Genomic DNA, 24,588 nt, shown 5'->3' with positions numbered 1-24,588 from the left:
CACTCAATAGACCAATGGAGGGCGCTGTAATTTGCATTCACAAGACTCCACCAATAGAGGGAGTGCATTTATTGCTTACGTCATACAGTTTACGAAACAATATTGTAGGTTATTTACATAAAATAGAGCGTACATTTCATATGCAAAGGTATGTGTTGTATTAATAATATTATTGTTGTTATGCACAACACAATTGCAGTTTAAAGCATAATTTGAGACAGGAACCGTTATCCAACCACCACAAAGAATTTCATTGGATACAGTAAAACCACTCGCTTTTTATTATATAATGCCGAAAAACAGGACTTGACCACAAACTCCAAAACTGGCAGCCCGCACCACTTGCTTGTTTTTGCACCGAGCCCCGCCTTCTGGCCGCACGAGCACCCTTGTTTTTCGGGTGAGCTCGTGTGTTGTGCTCACGAGCCCTGCCCCTGTATCCAGGCAGACAGTTCGCAACATGGCGGCGACGGGGAACGAAGAGCAGACGTTGTTGCCTGATATCGAAGAGGAGGCTGAAGGCATGGAGCGAGAGATGGAGTCAGAGGAGGAAGAAGAAGAAGAACGCATGGGAGTCGAACACTCCGAAGAGGAAGATGGGGACACGTCTGAGGACGAGAGGGAGAACGAGGCAGAAATCCAGCGGCTGGAAGAGCAGGTGAGGGAATGAATGAGGCTAACGGCGTTCCCAGCATACGCAGCTCTTAAAACACCTCACAAATGACTTAGCTGGACATTTTTTCTTCATGTGTATGATAAATCCGTCGGTCCAGTTGGAACCGTATACTTAACGTGTCCTAAATAGACGGACAGACGCGGTAAAATGCAGAAACGTGGTCTCGAGGAATGTACCTAGCAAAGACTTTAGCAAACTAGCAAACACCTTGGTTAACAACTAGTCAAACATTATCTTTGTTTTTCCATCTCCTTTATTCGCCACAACGAGGCCCTAAATATTCGGGAGGGCCCGTTGCATGTGCACGTCTGAAAACGTGTTGTAAAGTATGCAGGAATAAAGTTTTATTTTGGGTTTACTTAGGTGTGTTTTGAAGAAGCATGATTGCGCGTGGTGGAGTCAAAATACGCGCCATAGGGCGTAGATTCAGGGGTGACCTGTACATTACAGTTTAATATCATATATAAGTTCCTAGAGCTTAGTTGTCTTGTATGGTCACATCAGGTTTAAATAATAATCTTACAAACATTCCTTTTTGGGAAACACACTGTGATGAAAACTGTTGCGCAATATTCAATGCCTGTGTTTCTCATTGGACTTGTGGTGGGCTTCTGTTTTTCGGTTTGGAGAAAATTCCAGTTTGGTTTTTAATGGGTGGGATTATTTTAAGTGGTATTTTCTATGTGTATTTCACAACTGAACAGCCACATGCTGGATAGCATCTTTTGGTATCGTCTCTTTTAGCATGTTACAGCATCATACCAAGCAGAGAATATGCAAACCTGTTAAGGTTATCCATGATTTATGGATGCAAGTTAAGTCTCTGAGCTTGTTTTGCTATGCTCTGTTCATTTGCTTTCATTTCTGCAAGTCATTACCTGTCATTATAAATTGAATGCAAGCCAATGGCTTTGCATTGGGATAATTTTTGCAGCACTCAATAAGGAAAATGATCTGTAATGCAACAGCTGTCCAGTGCATGTTTCAGGCTAATTTCAAAGCAGATTTCAGCTCAGTAAATTCTCAGACAGTTTCACTTATTATGGTCAAACTGGGATATTGATTCTTCAAAAAAGTAACTGATTGTCATTATTTGATTTATTCCAGTTTTTAAGTCCCACAGAGAGAGTTGCTCTCCGTGGGAAGTGGCACTGCTCCAATGTATCCCACTCGTATGCTAGACTGCAGAGAATGCCTGCCTTGTCCAATGTCCAGATGAGGCTTTAGCCCCCCCCCCCCCAAGTATTAGTTGCTCACTGTTTGGGCTGGTGTCCTGGGAACAGAAGAATCAAAATATGTATTGATGGTGTCATTCAGTTCAGAAGAATGGATTTTATCCTTCCTTGCATACCGTTTGTTTATAGGCGACCCTCTTTATCACTGTTTTTTATAAATTGAGCATTTCTGGCATTATAGATGTGACATTTTCAGTCAAAATTAAAATGTTATTTATCAGAGTATTTTTTTTTACCATATATTGAATCACATATTTTTTAAATAAACCTCTGATAACATTTGGAATCCATTCAGCTAATCTGGCGCTTGCACTTTTAGCATATCTTAGCATAATACATTGAATCTTGATTAGACCATTATCATCACGCCTAAATAACCAGAGTTTCAATATTTTTGCTATTTAAAACTTGACTCTTCTTTAGTTACATTGTGTACAAAGACCGACTGAAAATTAAATTCACGGTTTTCTAGGCCGATATGGCTAGGAACTATACTCTCATTCTGGCGTAATAATCAAGGACTTTGCTGCTGTAACATAGCTGCTGGAGGCACAATGATATTACGCAGCAGCCGAAAATAGTCTCCCTGGTTGCTTTCAGACACTGCGTAATATCATTGCGCCTGCTGCAGCCATGTTACAGCAGCAAAGTCCTTGATTATTACGCCAGAATGAGAGTATAGTTCCTAGCCAATTTTCTGTCAGTCTTATTACACGATGTAACTACAGAAGAATAAAGTTTTAAATAGGAGAAATATCGAAACTCGTTTGTTATTTTTTTAGGTGCGATGCTAATGGTCTAATTAGATTAAATGGATTGTGCTAAGCTTTGGTAAAGTTCTAGCGCCAGACCCGGAGATCAGCTGAATGGATTCCAAAACAGTAAGAATCAAATGTTTAACTCAAGGTGAGCTGGAAAAAAAGTGGAGTGTCCCTTTAATAGTCTCAGTTGTAATATTTATTTATTACATATTTTATATTAGCTTGGCTTGGTTTACGTATGTTAACATTTTATACAATACTTAAACATATCAATAAGTAAAATAAAATAAAAAAGTTTTGAGTAGACTATATCAAAAAGTAGCCTTCCAGATTGTTTTATCCATTGTGGTAGCCCTTGCTTACAAAAAGGTTGGAGACCCCTGTACTAAAATAATTGCTGAAATGTGAAGGGTGTACTCACTTTTGTGAGATACTGTACATGTGTTATGGATGTGATAAAAATGTACATGTTGTCGGGAGACAGTGTTGCTTTGTATGAATTCTGTGTATAAAAATGTACTAACCAGAACCAGTAATACTCAACAAATGGAAAAGGATTGGTACCTCATGCAATTGTGGAAATTTTGTGTGACTACTACAATACTGTGTGACAAGTGAATCTTAAAAAAAAAAGATTTTAAAGATTTTATCGTGTGCCTTTTCCTCCAGCTGTCCATCAATGTGTTCGACTATAACTGCCATGTGGACTTGATCAAACTCCTGAGACAGGAAGGGAAGCTTCACAGACTGCGCAAAGCCAGGCAGAAGATGAGCGAGCTCTTTCCTCTTACTGAAGGTGAGTCTTCTGTTCTTCACTCTCTTAATGTGCCGTGTGCAATAGCCAGATTTTGCTCTGCGTGTGTATCAGGAAGAATGGTGAGGATTGTATAAATGGACAAGAAGTGCTTTTTAGGGTCCAAGCAATCGGTGTTATTTCCGGTTGATTCATTTTTGAGGTTTGCACAGCACATGGAGTTCCAGCTTCACCGAGCACCCATGCACCCATATATATGAGTATATAGTCTTGATTGACAGCGAAAAAACTAAAGCATTTTGCCCTTCGAAAGTGTGCTATGGTGTTAAGCATGTGCATGATGTATGCATTTGTTGATTTTGTCTAATATGTGATTGATTTGTTTGGTGGAGCAGAGATTTGGCTGGACTGGCTGAAAGATGAAATTCGCCTAACTGAAGAAGAGTCGGAGCGCGAGAAAGTCTACGAGCTGTTTGAGAGGGCCGTGAAAGATTATCTCTGTAAGTGTGCTATTGTTGTAATACATCAACTGAATAGCAATGCATTGCATGTCTTTCTGAATTTAAAATGGTGTTATAAGCCCCTATTATATAATAATATTGTAATACCATTTACTAGTTATTATGTTTCTGAAATTGCTGTGTTTTGCCGCTTTGCTTTAAATGTTTTCTATTTGAAGTATGTGTATCTCATCAGGCCGTTCTATGTCTGCTGTAATTGCAGCTTAATTGTCAGATTAAATGTTTTAAGAAATGCGCTCATAAACGCATCCACAGGTCCAGAGATCTGGCTAGAATTTGTGCAGTACTCCATCGGTGGAATGGGAGCCCAGGGAGGCATTGAGCGGGTCCGGTCCATCTTTGAGAGGGCGTTGACTGCAGTCGGTCTTCACGTGACTAAAGGAGCTTCAATCTGGGAGGCCTACAGAGAGTTTGAGATTGCTATTCTCTCCACAGTACAGGTACCTTAAATCCTGAGCTCCTATACAGGATAGGATTGAAAATCTGTAAAAAAAAAAAACTCATTAATTAATATTACATTAGACGTTATTACAATGTTCATAGTCTTATAAGGCAAATGTTATGTTTTACCAGCCTCCTCCTGGTAGCGTTCCAACACCTGAACAACAGAAACTGTTGAGCGACCAGATCGAACGGATACACACACTTTTCAGACGACAACTAGCTATACCTTTGATGGGTGAGACATCAAGATTTCTCCTCCCTAAATCCCTCATTTCCTATCCCCCCCCCCTTTTCTCTCTTTCCAGTGTTGGATTGAATAATCGGAAAAACCTGCATCCACCGACAGCAATTTTTGGGAGAACGGATGTTGAAAGAATTTAGGTCATGGAAATGGTTGAAAAAATGTAGACTATGAATATGACGTTGCACAACTTGTGGTCAAACATGATAAATTAAGACTTAAAATGATAAATAATATTGATCATGGTTTACGGTTTCCAAAGCGAAGTATAGATCCAGTCAGGTAGACACTGGCATGTGACGTTATAACATAGGCTGAGGGCAGGAGAGTCAGGAGCTGCTTGCAGATTGCTAGATGGTCTGGTTTTGTGAGCAGGATTTTTTCCCCAGTCAATCTCCCCCGCCGGCTGATTTTGGCATCGGCGATGCGGAGGTGAAGACTCTCAACGCATCCCACTCAGCTAAGAGCCAGGCTTTTGTACAGTGTAGCTTATGTTTCTAGAGCCTGTTTTCTTAGTACCAAAATTGTTTCGTAGCGATGACATAGATGAGAAACTGTATAGTATTATGCAAGGCACCTTTGTTTGCAGAAACTGTGTACTTAAATCAAAAAATGTTTGTGAGGGATGCTCATTTTTTAAAATTGAAAATACACAAGTGCATTTGTGAACAGCTGTTTTTAGTGTCTTAAATTCCCATTATAAAATGGGGAGCATGGAGGGTTTTGGCGCTTTGTTGCTAATTAGTGCATGCTTATTGGGTTTTGTAGATATGGAGGGAACATATGCAGAATACTCAGACTGGGCAGATGATGGTGTACCTGAGACGGTCACACACCAGTACAGACGTGCCCTGAAACAGATGGAGAAATGCAAACCTAATGAGGAGGCTTTGGTAAGTGGATACTTCTTGCTGAATCTTTATGGGAGATTTAATGTGCATTTTTCATTATTATTATTATTTACTGAATAATTAGATCTCTGGCGGCAACCATGGCAGTAAAAACAGTGATTGTGATTTAAAATGACATTTTATTGCAGTGGTCTGACAGTAACCAGCCAAAGAATGCCAAAATCAAAGCTCTTAAGTGTTAAGAGCTCTGCAAAATGACTGTGCTAATGAAAGCACTGTTTCTGAAAGCATACTTTCATCATTAATTTGTCTTACTTGCTACCTCAGGACCAGAAAGTTAATAATAATGAAGTCAAATAAAATGCATTTAACCAAACACTGAACATCAAATTCTTTTTTTGTTTTGTTACGTTTGTGCTTTTGTTACGTTTGTACGTTTTGTTATTTATTGCTTGTAATGCACTTTAAAGGCCGGAGTATAGGTTGTTTTTACCTATACACGAACACGGGCAAAGTGGAACATGTACAGCCTTGCAAAGTATAGTTAATTTGACTCGTCCATATACATATTTAATGGTAGTTAATTATACATTGTGTGGGCAGATGTTCGACGCATGCGCATTGCAACAAAATGCAGTGCATCTCCTGGGCTACATACTATATTTTCCCGTATGCACATGTGTGACCTACGCGTACAAAGTACATGCGATTACAAAAATCTGACTATTCTGATTATGAAATTTGCGTCACGTGCACTGTATTCAGAACCTCACGTATGCGTAAAAATGGGATTATACGTCTAGATTAAGGGTATGCATTTCTACTACAGTACAGGACCTCAACTTAACTCTTACCCTGACAGCGTTTTTAAAAGAAGTTGCCAACCAGCGGCAGCATTTTTATGATTTCACAACAGTTTAATGCCTTCTAGAAAATGTTAATATGTAAACATAAAATACATTACATATTTTCCGGAGTTTGGCGGGGAATGGAACTTATTGTCAGGTGCGACTTATACGTCAAAATTATTTCATATGAACCAAGAGAAACCATTACCGTTTACAGCCGCGAGAGTCCACTCTATGCTGCTCCTGTATTTATGTAATTCAATGGATTCAGTAATGCAGAATGACTTCTGGACCTTTTTGAACTTGATTTGGCTTGTCGTGTTAATTTAGCCTATTCAGCCTCCTATGTATGTTCTGTATGCTATTGTGTAAATAACTGTTAATGTTACTTTAACACGTACGGACACCTATTCAGCCTGCTGTTCTGTGCTATTGTTTAGCTGAATAACTGAATAAGCCTTTCAAGATTGAATGTCTATTCTTGGGCTTGGATTTAGGAAATCATTTTCTAAATAAACGCGATGTATAGTCCAGTGCGACTTATATATGTTTTTTCCTCTTCAAAATGCATTTTCATCTGATGCGACTTATACTCTGGAGTGACTTATAGTCCAGAAAATACGGTAAATGAATAAACAGACCATCTGGTTTAAAAAAAACACGTTTAATCCTACCTTTATTTTTTTCTCTTTTTATCACCTTTCCAATATGGGTAGGTTTCTTTAAAAATACCAAATTTTGAGCAAAAAGCTCGGATAATTGCGTTTTTGTGAAAAACTTTTGATAGAGGTCAGATTAAGAGTGATCATCAAACTATACACAGTGTTTGAACTGTTTTTTTGTGTGTGTGTGTGTGTGTGTTTGAACTGTTTGCCCTAAGGGAATACTTCCATGTTTTATAAGTTGGAAAAGAGCCCCACCTCGTGGATAATAGCGGAATTACGGATTGCCAGAAAAACTCGTCACTGGCAGGGAAGCGTTTTCTCTTAATTGACGAGTCAACTCGTCAATGGCGGGGAAAGAGTTAACTTAATCATTTGTTGTACAGACTGGAGATTAATTTTAATAGTGAACTGAATTACACTCATCTTGACAAATAGTTTGAACTGCAAGAGGGAAAAGCTGCTGTGAACATTTAGATACTGTGTCCATGTGGCAATTAAATTGCACAGTCTATAAATTATAATTAATCAAGTACTTTTTGCTCATTTCATTAGTACAGATGTTATTTTTCAGTATGTTTTTTCTAAATTTAATGTAATTTGTTTACAGGTATTTGCAATCACTTTCTAATGCTTTTGATCTTCTTGTTCTAGCTGGTTTCTGAACCTCCAAAGCTGGCCGAGTATCAGTCCTACATAGATTTCGAGATTAAGGAAGGAGATCCAGCCAGAGTCCAGATCATATTCGAGCGAGCGCTGGCGGAGAACTGCCTCGTGCCCGACCTGTGGATCAAATACACCACGTATCTGGTGAGCGGCTTACACATTTCGCTATCATCGAGCGGTTCCCTGCATGAACGCACTCCATTTGTTTATTCAGGAGTATATTAATTGCTTTAATGGCACCGTAATGAGATGCACAAGCCGCAAAGAGCTTTGACGCAGCTGAAATGCATTAGAGAGCCGGTATCTCAACAGATGGAAGGAGAAGGAAGGGAAAACTGTGAGTTAACGAGAGAGAAACGAGAGCGAGGAGGAGTGAGCACGACGGCTCCCACGTATTAGCAGCCAAAGCTGCAATCCATTTGGGCATTTTGATTCAGCAGATGAACTCCGTGTTAAGGGATACAGCCTGAAGCGTGCTGGTGAGCCCATTTAGGCAGTCGAAATCCTGGCAGCTATGTATGTGTGAAATAATTAAATCAAGCCTTCATGCTTGGGCTCTCTTTGGTGATGAGATTAAGATGCTATTGAACTAAATGATATGCACCTCACACAATGGGAGTCACAAAACTGCTTTGCTTAATGGATAGAAAGGTGATTGCGTTTTACAAAATGCGAAAGTCTTTTCTAGTAATTGATCTGCACCACTTCAGGAATGATGGGTAAATATAGTTTCCATTTAGGGAAGTGGTATCAAAGATCAGCTATTTTAAGATTGTGATTGGTTATGGCAGCATTTTGGTTGGTGCCTTGTCATTTAATTAGTTCGGACAGCCGCCGTCACATTCGGTCTAGAGAATCAATAGCGCTCGACCCGTTTTGGGTTTGTGCAATGACCAAATACTTCCAGGCGTGCTTCAAAAAGCAGATATCCTCATTCAGGCTTTTGATTGAGCGTTTTTAAAGAACGGTGAGCAGATGTTGCGTTGGCGGAGCCAAAAGGGTGTGCAAAACAAGGATTTGCATCTCTCATTTGTAAAGGCGTTATTGCGTTTTACTGAATGATTATTGATGTGGGACAGTTTCCCAGAGACAGATTTAGCTCAGTTGTATATAAAATCTCTCGCATTGCCTGCGACAGAGTAGTGATTCCCTTCTGAATAGTCTTGTAGCTCGAGGCTAAACACGTAATCTGTGAACAGCAGAGGAGCTTGTAAATAGGTTGGCAGGGGAACGCTGGCATTGGATTGGCTGTGATGATTATGAGTCATTTAGGCTGCTCATCACACGCACCTGCTCTTCCTAAAACATGTACAATGGCTATAGCATGACATTTTCTGTGCAGTTTAACAGACAGTAAAAGTTTGTGATCTTTCACCTAATAGATGTTTGATTTTATCAAGAAATTTATTTCCTTTCTGAGTTTATCCAAAAAAATTACTTTTTCTGTCAAGCTGTCAAAAAGACAAATTTCCACACTGTTTTATCTCATTTCCTCTGTTTTTGTATGAAAAGCAATGCACATTAATCTACAAAGTGCACATGTCTCAAAAGTCCGTCCATGCTCATGCTTAATAGTATATTATGATATGCGGAAAACAAAGTATAGGGGTCTTAATAGGAGCAGCTTTTGATTCAGTACTGTGACCTTTCCTTTCTGATATATTTATAATTCAAAATGTCACATTGAAATTGGCGTTATTTTACATTCAGGATACGTATGGTTGCTTTTGAGTCAAGCATCTGTTCTTTGTGGATGTTGGCTGAGTCACTGCCTGCTCAGGAAGAAACTTTTTTGTAACTCAATGATGTATATTTTTCCTTGTGCTTCACCCCAGGATCGTCAGTTAAAGATTAAGGAACTGGTTTTGTCTGCTCACGAGCGAGCCGTCAGGAACTGTCCCTGGACCATGGGCTTGTGGAAAAGCTACCTTTTGGCTCTGGAGAGGCACGGAGCGGACCATCAAACAGTGACGGGTACTGATGCCCAAGTTTTGCAAAACTGGATTGATTCAGTACACAGAAGAATCGACTTGAAAATAAATGTCAATTATGACTTTGTTTTCAGATGTGTTCGAAAAGGCCCTCAATGCAGGATTTATACAGGCTACTGATTATGTCGAAATCTGGCAATCTTACCTGGACTACCTAAGGAGACGTGTCGATTTCAGCAAAGGCAAGAGTTCATTCACAAATGCTATTCTTGCGTCACAAAATCCTCTGTTCAGTCCCCCTATAGTCGATAATTTTGTCTCATCTTTGAGCATCTTAATAGCATATGTAACTCATTTAATATAGCTTGAATGTAACTCTACACCCTCATTTAGTATACATTGATCTAATATGGAAATTAGTCCCCTCTACTTAATTGCATCAGCTTGGACCATAGATATGAATATGCAGATTAGTCCCTACTAGGGCTGCATGATAAATCACGCAAAAGCCGCAGTTTCCTGACAAGCTGGGCCATATCGCATACATGGCAGACAATACGTGAATTAATGCGAAATTGCCCTGATTGTCAGTGAACTACGGTTTTGTGTAGTAAATGCTGCTACATGTGAAAGCAGGTGATGGCGATTTACTACTAATCAAGGAACCAACTTTACTGACGAGATGCTCATGACAATCACATGCGATTTATTGTGCAGCCCTAGTCCCTCCCTCCACTCAGTCGCAAAAAGCTCGGATCATAGATATATATGTACATAGATGCTACATTCAGTAGTTTTAAACACATAGCTGCTAATTTCGGTCTCAAAATGTGTATGCATGATGTGCTAAATCACAAAAACTGTGGACCATAGTTATACATACACATAGATGCTACATCTCGGCAGTTTCAAAAACATTGCTGCTAAGTCCAGTGTCACAATGGCTTTGTCCGAAAACTCTAAATTGCTGCCTTCTGCTGCAGCATTCCAAGGCAGGAAGGTATCAATGCATGTCCGAATCCAGTGTTAGGTTTTCTTCCTGACTCCTGAGATCTTGTCCCACAATTCTATGCATGTGCGCTCATGGAGAATGTGATTCATCGAGCCTGGTCGAGTTTCAAGGAAGCGGCTGGAACACAAATTTAATGTAAATAAATGTATATTTTCACTTTTTACACCTTTTAATTGTATTTCTAGAGAGAAATTAGTATTGTAGTTTTCAAATATGTGATTAGTTATCACGAAGGCGCTCTCTGTTTATATTTCAAACAAACTGCCTTTGAAGTGTTTCCGAAAGCTTTACTCTTAGCTGCCTTCATGCCTCCGAAGTCATTGCCTCATGAGGCAGCAAGTCAGCTGCTTAAGTTTTCAGACTCAGCCATTGTGTATGCACAGGGTTTTCAATCGCAAACCGGCGACCATAGATATACATGTACATAGATGCTATATTTTGCAGTTTGAAACACATAGCTGCTAAGTTCGGTCTCAAAATATGTATGCATGATGTGCTCGATCGCAAAAAGTTCAGACCATAGATATAAATGTACATAGATGCTATATTTTGCCGTTTCAAACACATAGCTGCTAAGTCCGGTCTCACAATGTGTATGTACAATCTTTTCCAATCGCAAAAAGTTCAGACCATAGATATACATGTACAAAGATGCTATATTTTGCCGTTTCAAACACATTGCTGCTAAGTCCGGTCTCACAAAGTGTATGTACAATCTTTTCCATCGCAAAAAGTTCAGACCATAGATATACATGTACAAAGATGCTATATTTTGCCGTTTCAAACACATTGCTGCTAAGTCCGGTGTCACAATGTGTGCACGATGTGCTTAATTGCAAAAAGTTCGGACATAGATATACATGTACATAGATGCTATATTCAGCAGTTTCAAACACATAGCTGCTTAGTCTGGTCTCACAATGTGTATGCACAGTGTGCTCAATCGCGTAAAGCTTGGACCATAGATGAATAAATAAATAAATGTGTATACATATATATATATATACATACATACATACAGACATATATACATACATACATACATACATACATACAAATATACAGACACACACACACACACACACACACACACACACACACACACATATATGCGTACATGCTAGTTTTATTAAATGCATAGCTGCTAAGTCTCACAATGTGTATGCAAAATGCGTTTGCAGCACTAATACTCCGCAATGGTGTTGAATGAAGAATTTGCACTTCTTTTGTCTGAAAACATATTAAAGGGATAGTTCACCCAAAAATGAAAATTCTGTCATCATTTACTCACTCTCATGTTGTTACAAACCTGTATAAACTTCTTTGTTCTGATGAAAAGGAAGGAAGATATTTTGAAAAATGTTTGTAACCAAAATCGATCATGAGCCCCATTCACATCCATAGTAGGAAAAAGAATACTATTTTCATTTTTGGGTGAACTATTAAGAACGCCACATAGATATAGAAACAACAATAAAAACGTGATTTTCGACATTAGTCCATTAGTCCTGATAACAGATCCAGTGAATCATGTGATTCATTAATGATGGATTGGTTGATCATTGCAGAGTGGAGCAGGGAGCTGGATGAGCTGCGGGCGGCTTTCACACGCTCCCTTGACTACCTGAAACAAGACGTGGAAGAGAGTAAGTGTATCTGTTTATGGATGGAAGTGAGAATATGATATGCAGCACAAATAAAGACAGACTTAACCTCTGTCTCGCTTCTTCCCAGGGTTCAGTGAAAGCGGAGATCTGTCCTGCACAATAATGCAGATCTGGGCAAGGATAGAGGTGAGGAAACACTACACCGTTGCATCTGTCCATCCTCCATTACCTAATGCTGTTCTGCTGATTACAGTCTGTGCAGTTATTACAGCGTTGCTTGTATCTGATCGACCCTAACAGGCGTTACACTGTAAGAACATGCAGAAGGCCCGTGAACTATGGGACAGCATCATGACGAAAGGGAACGCCAAATATGCCAACATGTGGTTGGAGTATTATAACCTAGAAAGGTCAGTAATTACCGTGTACACGTGGGTTGATGCATCGATCAAATGACTATATGATTTGATCCACCCTTATTTTAAAACCTTCATTATATAGTTTAGTTGGGTATTGATAAATATCATATCGGTGGCTAAGAGAATCGATATCAGATCTTACTGTGATGAAACCATCGATTTACACCCCTAATGCTAATAGTATCGTGTAGTTGTAGCGCGTGTACTGTTGCATTGTGATTTGTGGTTAAAGACTGCATGGAAAATTTCCATTAAAATCCCGTAATGTGATGGATTCAGAGGGAAATAACGGGCGATCAGATTTTATTGGATCAGAATGTGATATTGCATGTTAGACGGTTATATTATTAGTTATTTCCTGGCTACATAGCTTTGTTTATATAAGCAGATTTGTTTTACATGCGAAGAATGAGATCAATCATTTTAATGAATGAATATGGAAAGAAAGCATTGTGCACTGATTATACGACCATATGTGCTTTTTTATTCAAATAAACCGGGTCTTTGTGGTGTTTGGTGTTTATTAAGGATAAATTAAAAAGTAAAACATGATGATGCTCACTGTATTTGTGTATATGTGCATCAGGTCATATGGAGATGCTGCACACTGTAGGAAAGCTCTCCATAGAGCTGTACAGTGTACGTCTGACTACCCTGAACATGTGTGTGAAGTCCTGCTCAGCTTTGAAAGAGTGGAGGGTGAGCTGAAATAATAGAGATGAAGGCTAATATTCTATATATCATTGCTTATGTGGGAATTTTAACTGGTGTTTGGTCCTCACAGGTTCTTTGGAAGACTGGGATGCTGCGGTCCAGAAGACAGAGACCAAACTCAACAGGGTGAATGAGCAAAGAGCAAGAGTAAGATCACAGTCCTAACTATCATTTTAGTGCTTTTAACATACTTATGGGGCTTTTTCATTGCAAAGTACCCCACGGTTTGGTTTGGGTCGGGTCAGCTTACTTTTGGGGGCTTTTCCACTGGGTGCAGTATGTAGTACTCAATACTTTTTTAGTACCACCTCGGTCGGGGTTCCAAGCAACCCGAGCTGATACCAAAACGTGATGCGAAAACACTGTAGATCACTGATTGGTCTGAGAGAATTGTCACTATCAGCATCATCACTATAATGTAAAAAAAGATTAGCTTTATCTTCATGCTAGCTTGCGCAATGCGCTGTCTCGAGCAAACATGTTGTCGTCTGTGCTTTGCTGTAAGTTCCCAAACTCCCTTTTAGCGGTGAAAACATCCACAGGTTGAGTATCAGGAATACCATACCAGTTTTTTTCCAGACTTGCAGTTTGTGGCGGCACATTCGCGACACACACGTCCGCATATATGCTTAAATGCAAATGAGGCTCAAGGGAGCGTGTCGACTGACGCCATTGGTGTTTGTACAGAAACTGTCATGTGAGACAAAGGTGGTGATAAACAAGATGTGCAAACATCTATTTGCGATGGCCAATTTTAATTTTGTGGCGGACTAAGAAATAAATGAATGTATGGGAATATATAGCATTCTAACATGCTCTCACTTGTATGATGTCACAGGCAGGGCAAATATAACTACACGCCTGTAATCCCTCCCACTCTGAAGTGCTACTAAACTCAATAGAAAAGCTAACCAAGCCAAAGTGAGGTGAGCTGACCCAAACCAAACCATGGGGTACTATGCAATGGAAAAGTGCTATTAGTTTATTGTTAGTATTGTCAGGAACTCAGATTTCTTCTTTCTTAATGAATGACGTGCTGTTTTCTCAGGTGGCTGAGAAAGAGGCTGTCATAGCTAGACAAGAGGAGGATAAAGCCGAGCACAAAAGAAGAGCCAAGGCAGATAAAAAAGCCCAGAAGAAGGGCCAGAAAGCAAACAGAGCCGGAGATAAACGAAAAGCTGAAGATGAATTAGAGGATGAATGGGGAGATGAAGCAGGTATGGAGGAGAGCGCATGATATCTTTTTGCTTTACAAAGGTGCAATGTGGGATGTTTAGGAGGATCTCTTGACAGAAATGCAATCTAATATAAGTGGTGTATAAAGACCTTAAAAAATTAACGTTATTGTTTTTATTATCTTAGAACGAGCCATTTTTATCTACAGTTGTGTTCAAAATTATTCAACCCCAACTGAAATTGATTGTTTTAGCCGGTTTGACATTGATTTTGATCATTCAGTCATCCTGCTTACAATTACATCAAAGAGGCATGTGTAGGTCAGACAAATATAACATAACATTTATAATGAAATAACCACAAATGTCTTTTCTGTGCTCACATCATTATCAGTTTTATTTAACCCCCAAGTGACATTCAATCTTAGTACTTAGTACAACATTCTTTTACAGTTAAAACAGCTTTTAAACGTGAAGCATAGCTTGACACAAGTGTCTTGCAGCGATCTACGGGTATCTTCGCCCATTCATCATGGGCAAAAGCCTCCAGTTCAGTCACATTCTTAGGCTTGCGCACTGCAACTGCTTTCTTTAAGTCCCACCAGAGGTTCTCAATCGTATTTAAGTCTGGTGACTGCGATGGCCACTTCAAAATGTTCCAGCCTTTTTTCTGCAACCATGCTCTAGTGGATTTGGAGGTATGCTTGGGATCATTGTCCTGTTGAAAGGTCCAACGTCTCCCAAGCCTCAGGTTTGTGACGGACTGCAACACATTGTCATCCAATATCTCCTGGTACTGAAGAGAATTCATGGTACCTTGCACACGCTGAAGCTTCCCTGTACCTGCAGAAGCAAAACAGCCCCAAAGCATGATTGACCCCCCGCTATGCTTCACAGTAGGCAAGGTGTTCTTTTCTTCATAGGCCTTGTTTTTCCTCCTCCAAACATAGCGTTGATCCATGGGCCCAAACAGTTCTAATTTTCCACAGAACACTATCCCAAAACTTCTGTGGTTTGTCCACATGACTTTTGGCATACTGCAGTCGACTCTTCTTATTCTTTGGATACAGCAAGGGGGTGCGCCTGGGAGTTCTGGCATGGAGGCCTTCAGTACGCAGGGTGCGCCGTATTGTCTGAGCAGAAACTTCAGTACCCACATCTGACAAATCTTTTCTCAGTTCCTCAGCAGTCACACGGGGACTTTTTTCCACTCTACGCTTCAGATAGCGCACAGCAGTCGCAGTTAGCATCTTTTTTTCTGCCACGACCAGGAAGCGTTTCAACAGTGCCCTTTGCCTTGAATTTGCGAATGATGCTTCCTATGGTGTCTCTTGGTATGTTTAACATCTTTGCAATCTTCTTATAGCCATTGCCCTTCCTGTGAAGATTAATCACCTCTTCTCTTGTCTTCCTGGACCATTCTTTTGACTTCACCATGTTTGTAACCACACCAGTAAAAGTTTAGAAGGAGTTGAGTATCACAGTCATTTTAAAGCTGCCTAATTGGTGCTTATTAGGCTTTATTGCTGTTCCCTGACATCCATAGGTGTTTTCAATACCTGATTGAAAACACTTCAATGAACCTCTGTTCTTCAGAGTGGTAGTACTTTAAGGGGTTGAATAATTGTGTCAATGAAGAATTCACAAAAGAAACATTTACTACTATATTACAAAACCAATTGATGTCATTTTAGTTGCATATGGTTCTTTAAGAAGTCATTGTAGGATTTCATTCTGAATACAATTACAAATGTACACTAAATTCCCTAAAACCCTTAACAGCATTGGGGGTTGAATAATTTTGAACACAACTGTATATACACCGTGGGTCCCCTTACATGGAAGTCGCCATTTTGTACCCCAATGTTTCTACAGTAGCCCTAAATGGGCAAACATTCAATAGAGGTCTTTTTGTCACTATGTTGTCTCAGACGATTATGTGTTTGTCCTGTGGTGGCTGCGTAGCTTTACTATGCGTTTCGAAAAGAAGTGCAGTCCCTCCAGAAAAACGCGATTATGCGATCGCATGATTCAACGCATAATCAGCCGAAGTCTGCATATTTATGCGGGGGCCATGTGCATCATATTTATGCGGGGCATTTTTTCAAATACGCCACACTTTCGCAGCATAAATTACAGATTTTCTTGTGCAAAATATGCGGAGCTTGCATGATTTCATGATCCCCGCATTTTCGTAGCAAAAATCACATATATCTTGAAAAGTATAGCAGAAAGTTGAAAAATGTTGCATTTACTTCACACAAGCGCAGCTTGTTCCCGGTTGTCATTATAAAATGACGTGATTATGTGACGTGAACATCATTGAAAAGCTGCAAACAGTCTTTGCAAGTTCCCGCAGTTTTTGCAAGTTCTTGCAATTTCATCGCATAAAATTGCATAAATATACTGCATATATTATCGCATTTTTTAATAAAACGTGCTGCAAGATCAAGGATTTTTGCCTGCAACAATCATAAAAAACTGTGTTTTTTCTGGAAGGACCGTCTGTGGACCCATTGAGCTGTTTATTGCAATTCACAGTCTCACCACTAGATGCTGCTAAAAGCCCCATACTGCATCTTTTAAAACATCATGTGTTTTGTATTATTTTTGTTTACGGTGTAGCATTATCATATTTTTTTATAAAAAATAAAATAAATTGCAGGAAGCCTAAATGCATTTGGTCATTTTTAATCAGGTCTTTAGTCTACACACAATCATATGCCAACATTCAGATACAAAGATGAAAAAATGTGTTGACACATAAAATGTCTGCAGAGCTCCCATCCAAAAAGCACAAAGGGGACGGGGAGGATGCGGTGGAGCTCATGGAGACAGAAAGCGGGCTTTTCGGACGACGACCTCCTCCCCAGCGCAAAAATGAGCCACCTGGTTACCGAAAGAACCAGCAGGGGTCGACAGAAGCACCTCGCCAAACCCAGGACACGTCACAGGAGCAGCGTAAAGAGGACAACAGCGTCTTCATCAGTAATTTGGCATTTAATCTAGAGGATCCTGAGGGCAAGCTGCGGGCGATCTTTCAGAGCTGTGGGACTATCCAGCAAGTGCGCTGTGTGTTTACACCAAAGGGTGCTTTTAAAGGTTACTGTTACGTGCAGTTCGAGGACCGGCTCGCCGTATCGGAGGCGTTGAAACTGGATCGACAGGAGGTGAACGGACGGCCTATGTTTGTGTCTCCTTGTGTCGACAAAAATAAGAATCCTGATTTCAAGGTATGTACTGTGTATACTTTCATTTGTTTATTAGATCATTTAGGCTATTTTTTTTAGATATTTGAGCAGTTGCGGTCGGTGATTTCTTTTTCGAGGGCGCACAATGCGAAGTTTGTCACAACATGTATGTAGCCCGTCATGGTGTGTGGTTCGTAATTTCAAAATATGTGTTCTGCGCGTCGAGTGATCCTATGTGCATCACGTGTCTTGTCAAAATAAGTACCTGCTGCAGACGTATCTAAAGGGTTTATGATAAAAGAGACGCTCGCGTTTGCCAGATACTCGCATAATCTCATGCGTAATCAGAGTTTACTGTTAAGGGAGTGTCTTGCGTGTATTTTGACATGCATGCAGCAGGCATCCACTTTGACAAAACACGTAATGCACATGGTTCACAAGGACGCAACAAACACATATTTTGAATTTGCGCCCCTCGGATGAGCAGTCAGCAGCCGCCACTGTATTTAATATTTTAACATTTACATTTTATTTTAAATGAACATTAAAGAATAATAAACACTCAGTTTAATTTTATTGAGGATGTCTTCCTGGCAGGTCTTTAAGTACAACACATCACTGGAGAAGCACAAGATCTTTATCTCTGGCCTGCCTTACTCCTGCACTAAAGAGACACTCGAAGAGCTCTGCAAGGGACACGGCACGATCAAAGCCATCCGAATTGTCACCAATCGCTCGGGCAAACCCAAGGTGTGTAGGATTTTGTTACCAACATAAGTGCACATAGAGACTGTTCAGTATTGAGAGTGTGGCCAGATCCTTTAAGCTTAAAGATTTTGGCTTTTGTATAGCCAAAGGCATGTGGACACATTTCATTTATGGATTTGCCTGTGTCAGCTAAACTCAATCTCCCTAAATGATTTTTTTGTAGAATGGGGTGTATTGTCTCTGTATTAAATGAAGTGAAATTGTTTACTGGTTTTGGTGTGGGACTGTAATCCAGACCCCATCATCCCACATCGATACCTGAGTCACACTGAAGCAAATCCCTTCATAAGGGTCAACATCCTATTAATGCAAATCAAACACATTTGGGTGATTCTCACGAAATCCGGATTTAGAAGGTGTCCAGCATCAGAATTTTTAAAAAGCCCTTGAAGCCAATTTTTTTGCACACATAAGATTAAGATCTGAACTTACTATAACCATTATTTTTAGAGGATTTAAAAATATTTCCTATAGAAATATTTACATTTTTTAGATGATCATTATCAAAAATCATTACCGCAACATGATATTACATTAAATATATGCATTTACAAGGTCATGTTTCGGTAATGAGAACTAAAAAGTTGTCTAGGTACGATGACAAACTAAATTTCAACTTTTATCTGGAGAGTAAAAATAAGAACTACTTACCTGGTAGCCATCTTGAGTGTCACAATCAATTATGTCCCTTACAACTATTTGAAAATGTTTGTTCCATGAGGGCTTAAGCAGTGATTGAAAATTGTTGCGGAGGATGAGAAAATTGGTCTTGGACACATTTATATTCCTTATTAATGTCTCTACATTTACCAATGATCACCAAATCCCACATGTTTCTTTACTGTAAATGTTTATTGTATAACATGCACTGAAGCTTTTTATTTTTTAGATTTTTTTAATTATAAATATTTTCATGTCAAAGAACCCAAATCCAGTTTTGGACACGTTGCGGTAATGAAAATGTTCCCCTTAAAGGAACAGTATGTAAGAAATTTATATCAATTAATCATAAAATAGCCCTGATATGTCACTAGACATTAAGAAATCATTTCCATTTCAAATACTTATATCACTGACAACAATGGTCTGGCCAGGATATTGTCATTTAAAAAGTGGAGTTGCAGCCCTCAACTGATGTTTATGTTGTCATTTTGTGTATTGGCGACTAGCTGTGTGATTGCAGTACCAGTTTTAGCCACAAGTTTTGTGATTGCAATACCAGTTTTGGCCACAATCCTACATACTGTTCCTTTAAATATCAAAATAATACATGAAGGGATGTTTGTAACTGCACGCTTCTTATTTTGATACTCTTACTTTGCATTTACTTTTTTTAATGAAAATGTTTCATGACACCTCATAAGTCTAATTTCACAAGAATCACCCATTTGGTGGGCATGTTATTCTGTTGCCCAAGTTCTTTTGGCCATTCATGCAGTGTTTATTTGGCTAGGGTTGTGGAAATAACTTTAAATGCACTGAAGCTGAACGCTGTGTCATGAGTTCTTACTTTGATCGTGTTGTTGATTCTGTATACTAATGCTTTGTGCGCTTGCTCTGTAGGGTTTGGCATACGTGGAATTTGAGAATGAGGCACAAGCATCTCAGGCTGTGCTGAAGATGGACGGCACCACGGTGGAGAACTTCACTATCTCTGTTGCCATTAGCAACCCCCCAGGCAGGAAGATGGATGATAAAGCAGCACCCAGTCGAATCCTGGGTGCAGCAATGCCAAGGCAACTTCATGGAGCGTAAGTAACCGATACACCAGATCTGATGTGTTGTATTATTGCCTTAATTACTTTTTTCTAGCAGGAAATGTAGGCGAACCTTACAATAAAATCTGAGATTAATAGTTGTTGCATAAGGCTGGATAATTTTTGCGTGCTAATTGTTTGGCTATTGATGTGTCTTAAAGGGATAGTTCACCCGAAAATGAAAATAATGTCATTAATGACTCGGTGTTTTGTATTTATTCCGAGAGCTTGTTGACCCTTCATTGAAGGTCTACGTGCGGTGTACTGTTCATGTCCAGAAAGGTAATAAAAACATCATCAAAGTAGTCCGTGTGACATCAGTGAGTCAGTTAGAATGTATTGAAGCATTAAAAATACATTTTGGTCCAAAAATAACAAAAATTTCGACTTTATTCTGCATTGTCTTCTATTCCGCGTCTGTTGTGAAGCGCATGTGCCAGACTAAAGTCACGTGACTGCAGGATGGTGTGTTATCTTCAGATATGTTTGCAAAGTTTTTTTTTTCAAACTTACAGCGTCTCCCTCAGACTGTAAATGAAGCCCAGGTGCACAAAAAAAAAATAGCTGGGGTGCACCAGATAACACGTCAGCCACGTCGTGCGTCACTGCAGTCACGTGACTTTAGTCTCGCGCATGCGCTTCACAACAGACACTGAAGAAAAGACAATTTTTGAGGCACATTTCTTTGTTATTTTTGGACCAAAATGTATTTTCGAACGCATTCTGACTGACCCGCTGATGTCACATGGACTACTTTGATAATGTTTTTATTACCTTTCTGGACATGGACAGTATACTGTACTTAGATTTTCAATGAAGGGTCAACAAGCTCTCGGACTAAATCTAAAACATCTTAAACTGTGTCTCGAAGATGAACAGTTCTTACGAGTTTGAAACGACATGAAGGTGACAAAAATGTTATTTCTGTGTGAACTATCCCTTTAATTACTTTTTTCTAGCAGGAAATGTAGGCGAACCTACAATAAAATGTTTATCTGAGATTAAGAGTTGTTGATAATTTTTGCATGCTATTTAGTTGGCTATTGTTGTGATTCCCATTTACTGTAATTTGTTTTTGATTCACAAGTGCATCTTAAAAGGACAGTTCATCCAAAAATAAAATTCATTATTAGTTCATCATTTAGTCAACCTTAACCTGTATGAGTTTTTTTTATTCTGTTAAACACAAAATAACATATTTTGATAAATGATGTGAATAACGCATTAGATGGTACCCATTAACTTCCAGAGTAGGAAAAACAAATATATTGTGTATGTGATGTCTGTTTTATCATGAAACAAGTACGAAACATGTTTTTCTTTCCTTTCATCCAGAAGGGGGAAAGGACGCACTCAGATCTCCCTGCTGCCACGTTCGCTTTATCGCCAGAGCGCACCAGATGCCAAAACTGAGAACGGGACCGTATCTGCGCCACACAGCACAGTGACAGATGGGGTGCACGGAGGCTCTGGAACCACAACCCTGGAGACGCAAACGAAAACCCTGTCCAATGAAGACTTTGCGAGAATGCTCCTCAAAAAGTGAAACTTTATGTGGAATACCTGCCTTTTGACAGAAAGCCATGCTGTGTCCTTACGGAGTCCGGTGAAGAAACAGCATTTTAGTTTAGCCTACTTTCTGTAAATACACGAGCGCCCTTGAAATATATTAAAAATATTTTAACACCTCATCTATGGAGATGCGAGTCGTTTTGATTTATTTCTTGGTAATAAAGAAAAGATTTGTGGATTCAGTGTGACGCAGATTTCCGCGAGTATTTTTTTACCAAGCTGTTCAAACAAATGAACCGTTGCTTAAAAGGTATATGCAAGAACATTTATTATGAAGATAGGTAGGATGTAATTGGGCCTCATTAGCATAATTCATCTTTAGTTGCAGATGTGACTGGCACTTGCTTAATCAGGGGTAAAGATGAATACTTTTTATTTTACATATCTAAACTGCATGTTGTATAAATAAGTTATTTGCAGTACATCGACCAACTGAAACAGTCTTGCATGTTGACATTTACAGAACAACTAAGTCTTCATATAAATTGAGTAATAGATCTTGTCAGCAATTAAAATCTAGCACCTTGTCAATATACGTTCTCTTAAAGCATTCACCATGTATTCGACTGCAGTGCTTTAAAGTGTTTCTGTTTGCAGAAGTTCACCTGTCTCATGTATTTTGGGTATTTTAGGTAGTTTCTCCAAACATGAGGTTAGCTCATGTTTATTAATTGCTGACACAGCTTGTAAACCTGCCTTACCTTGTGCACTCAGTTACGGTGGATGCTTGTGCTCCACAGCCAGACGGATCGAACAGACTTGATTTAAATCTGTTAATTCGGTATTTGGATAAATAATTTCAAATTGTAGATTTTATGTGCTAATATTCTGGCTGAAGAGCACGGTTGCTGCCTTGGAACGGCTTTGGTGCGGTTCCCTGATGTTGAAGAATCTATGCAGCTGTATATCGCTAGAACCTTCCACTATGGGTTCATCTGATCGTGAACCGTTCATATACTGTATTGTGTATAGTACATATATCATAGTTCATTTTAAATGTCTTGGATGTTGGTATTATTTACTGGTTATGATAGACTTGTGTATCTTATCCACTTATTAAAAGCTCCATCAGTATTTCAACTTGACACTAGTTGCTCTAGCATTAATATTTTGGTCGAGTATTTGATCCGTTTATTGCATTTTTAGTGTGTTTCTGTTTCATATCCCTTGGTGGTTGGCCATAGTTTTGTATATATATAAAAAACACATTTGTATATTTTGAACTAAACAAAAAAAAAAACAGTAGCTATATATTTGCGTTTGATCACCGCAGTGGCCTAAAGTAGTGATTGAGAAAAATGTGTTGCGTGCATTGTCTTGTTAAGCATTTTAAAAACTAAAAAGTTCAAATTGTGCACTTGATTTATTGATTTTTTGTTTATAGATCGGTCATTTTATTTACCAGACCATGTCAGTCAACTTGACATACAATAATTTCCAATAATGTTACCTTTTTATTCCCTGTGTTGCGTGAATTGTATGTAGTTATTTTTTGTTTTCAGGCCTAAATTGTTTAATGAAGCAATTAAATGTATATGGTTGTCAAACACATGATTTGTCATCATTTGTGTAATAGTTGAATGTGCATACACATTTTCAGCTAGCATTGCATAACATTTTCTGAATCTGGACATTATTTCATAATTAAGGATATGGACTAAAAACAAATTCAGAGACCTTTCAAGGACTTTCCAGGTCCAATACCCTCAAGGACTAAATGTGGGGACACATTTCAAGTGAGAGCAAGGCAGGGTTCCCACAGGTCCTTGAAACCCTTAAAGGTTAGGAACTTGGGGGAATTCAAGGCCCTGGGAAGTTATTGAAAATATACACATTCCCTGTGTAGTGTAGGATAATACGGTATCATAAAAATTCTTGACTTGTTAAGCCCACGTGCTAAACTGTTTGCTTTAAATGCTTTTATCTTCTGTATGCGAATGTTGATTCATACCAAAATGCTTTTTTGCATAGTTGTGTTTGACACATGAAAACTTCTCGGGTTACGTATGTAACTGTTGTTCCCTGAGAAGAGAACGAGACGCTGCGTCTCCCTTGCCATACTTCCTGCATCCCTGAAACTCTGTCTTTGGCAATATTTTAGATAGCGATATACTTCCTGGCTCCCACGTCACCCTGTTTTTGTTGTTAAGCCTCACCATTGGTTGAATTTGATATACACATTCAGACACACTTACTGCTGGAGGCGTCCTCAAAGTGTCACCGCAGTGACGCAGCGCAAGTTCCCTTGAAAGGGAACTGTAACAATGTATCTTAAAAGGTAACGCGATGTAACCTTGCCAGGGTTCCCACATGACCTTTCAAGGACTTTCCAGGTCCAATACCATCAAATTCAAGAACTAAATGTCGGGACAAATTTCAAGTAAGAGCAAGGTTATGTCGTGTTACCTTTTACATTGTTAAAGTTCCCTTTCGAGGGACACTTTGGGGACGCCTCCAGGGGTAAGTGCGTCTGAATGTGTATATAAAATTCAACCAATGGTGAGGCTTAATGACAAACACAGGGTGACGCGGGAGCCAGGAAGTATATCGCTATCTGAAATATTGCCAAAGATGGCATTACAGGGATGCAGGAATTTTGGAACAGTTTAGGACGTGTGCTTGAAAAGTCTAGAATTTTTATGATACTATCCTACACTTCACAGGGAATGTGTATATTTTCAACAACTTCCCAGGGCCTTGAATTTTCCCCCAGATTCACAAACGTTCAAGGATTTCAAGGACCCGTGGGAAACCTTAACCTGTACAATGAAACAACATGCACA

The 24,588-nt window shown here is 39.3% G+C and overlaps 1 protein-coding gene across 1 annotated transcript; it reads left to right on the top strand.

The window, feature by feature from the left end:
* Positions 1-216: 216 nt before the first annotated feature.
* Positions 217-21,924, top strand: sart3 (spliceosome associated factor 3, U4/U6 recycling protein). Its single transcript, XM_055198716.2, has 19 exons — positions 217-658; positions 3,342-3,468; positions 3,822-3,926; positions 4,203-4,387; positions 4,521-4,626; positions 5,401-5,525; positions 7,648-7,803; positions 9,495-9,633; positions 9,725-9,832; positions 12,171-12,248; positions 12,337-12,395; positions 12,510-12,619; positions 13,215-13,327; positions 13,413-13,489; positions 14,391-14,559; positions 17,296-17,750; positions 18,306-18,458; positions 20,040-20,227; positions 21,569-21,924. The coding sequence occupies exons 1-19, from the start codon at positions 461-463 to the stop codon at positions 21,777-21,779; spliced, it is 2,862 nt and encodes a 953-aa protein (XP_055054691.1). The 5' UTR covers positions 217-460; the 3' UTR covers positions 21,780-21,924.
* The last annotated feature ends 2,664 nt before the right edge of the window (positions 21,925-24,588 follow it).

This window comes from Misgurnus anguillicaudatus, chromosome 22 (assembly GCF_027580225.2).
Source record: "Misgurnus anguillicaudatus chromosome 22, ASM2758022v2, whole genome shotgun sequence".
Classification (NCBI taxonomy): Eukaryota; Metazoa; Chordata; class Actinopteri; order Cypriniformes; family Cobitidae; genus Misgurnus; species Misgurnus anguillicaudatus.
The sequence above is the reverse complement of the archived record's forward strand: the minus strand, read 5'-3'. Positions and strand labels throughout refer to the sequence as shown.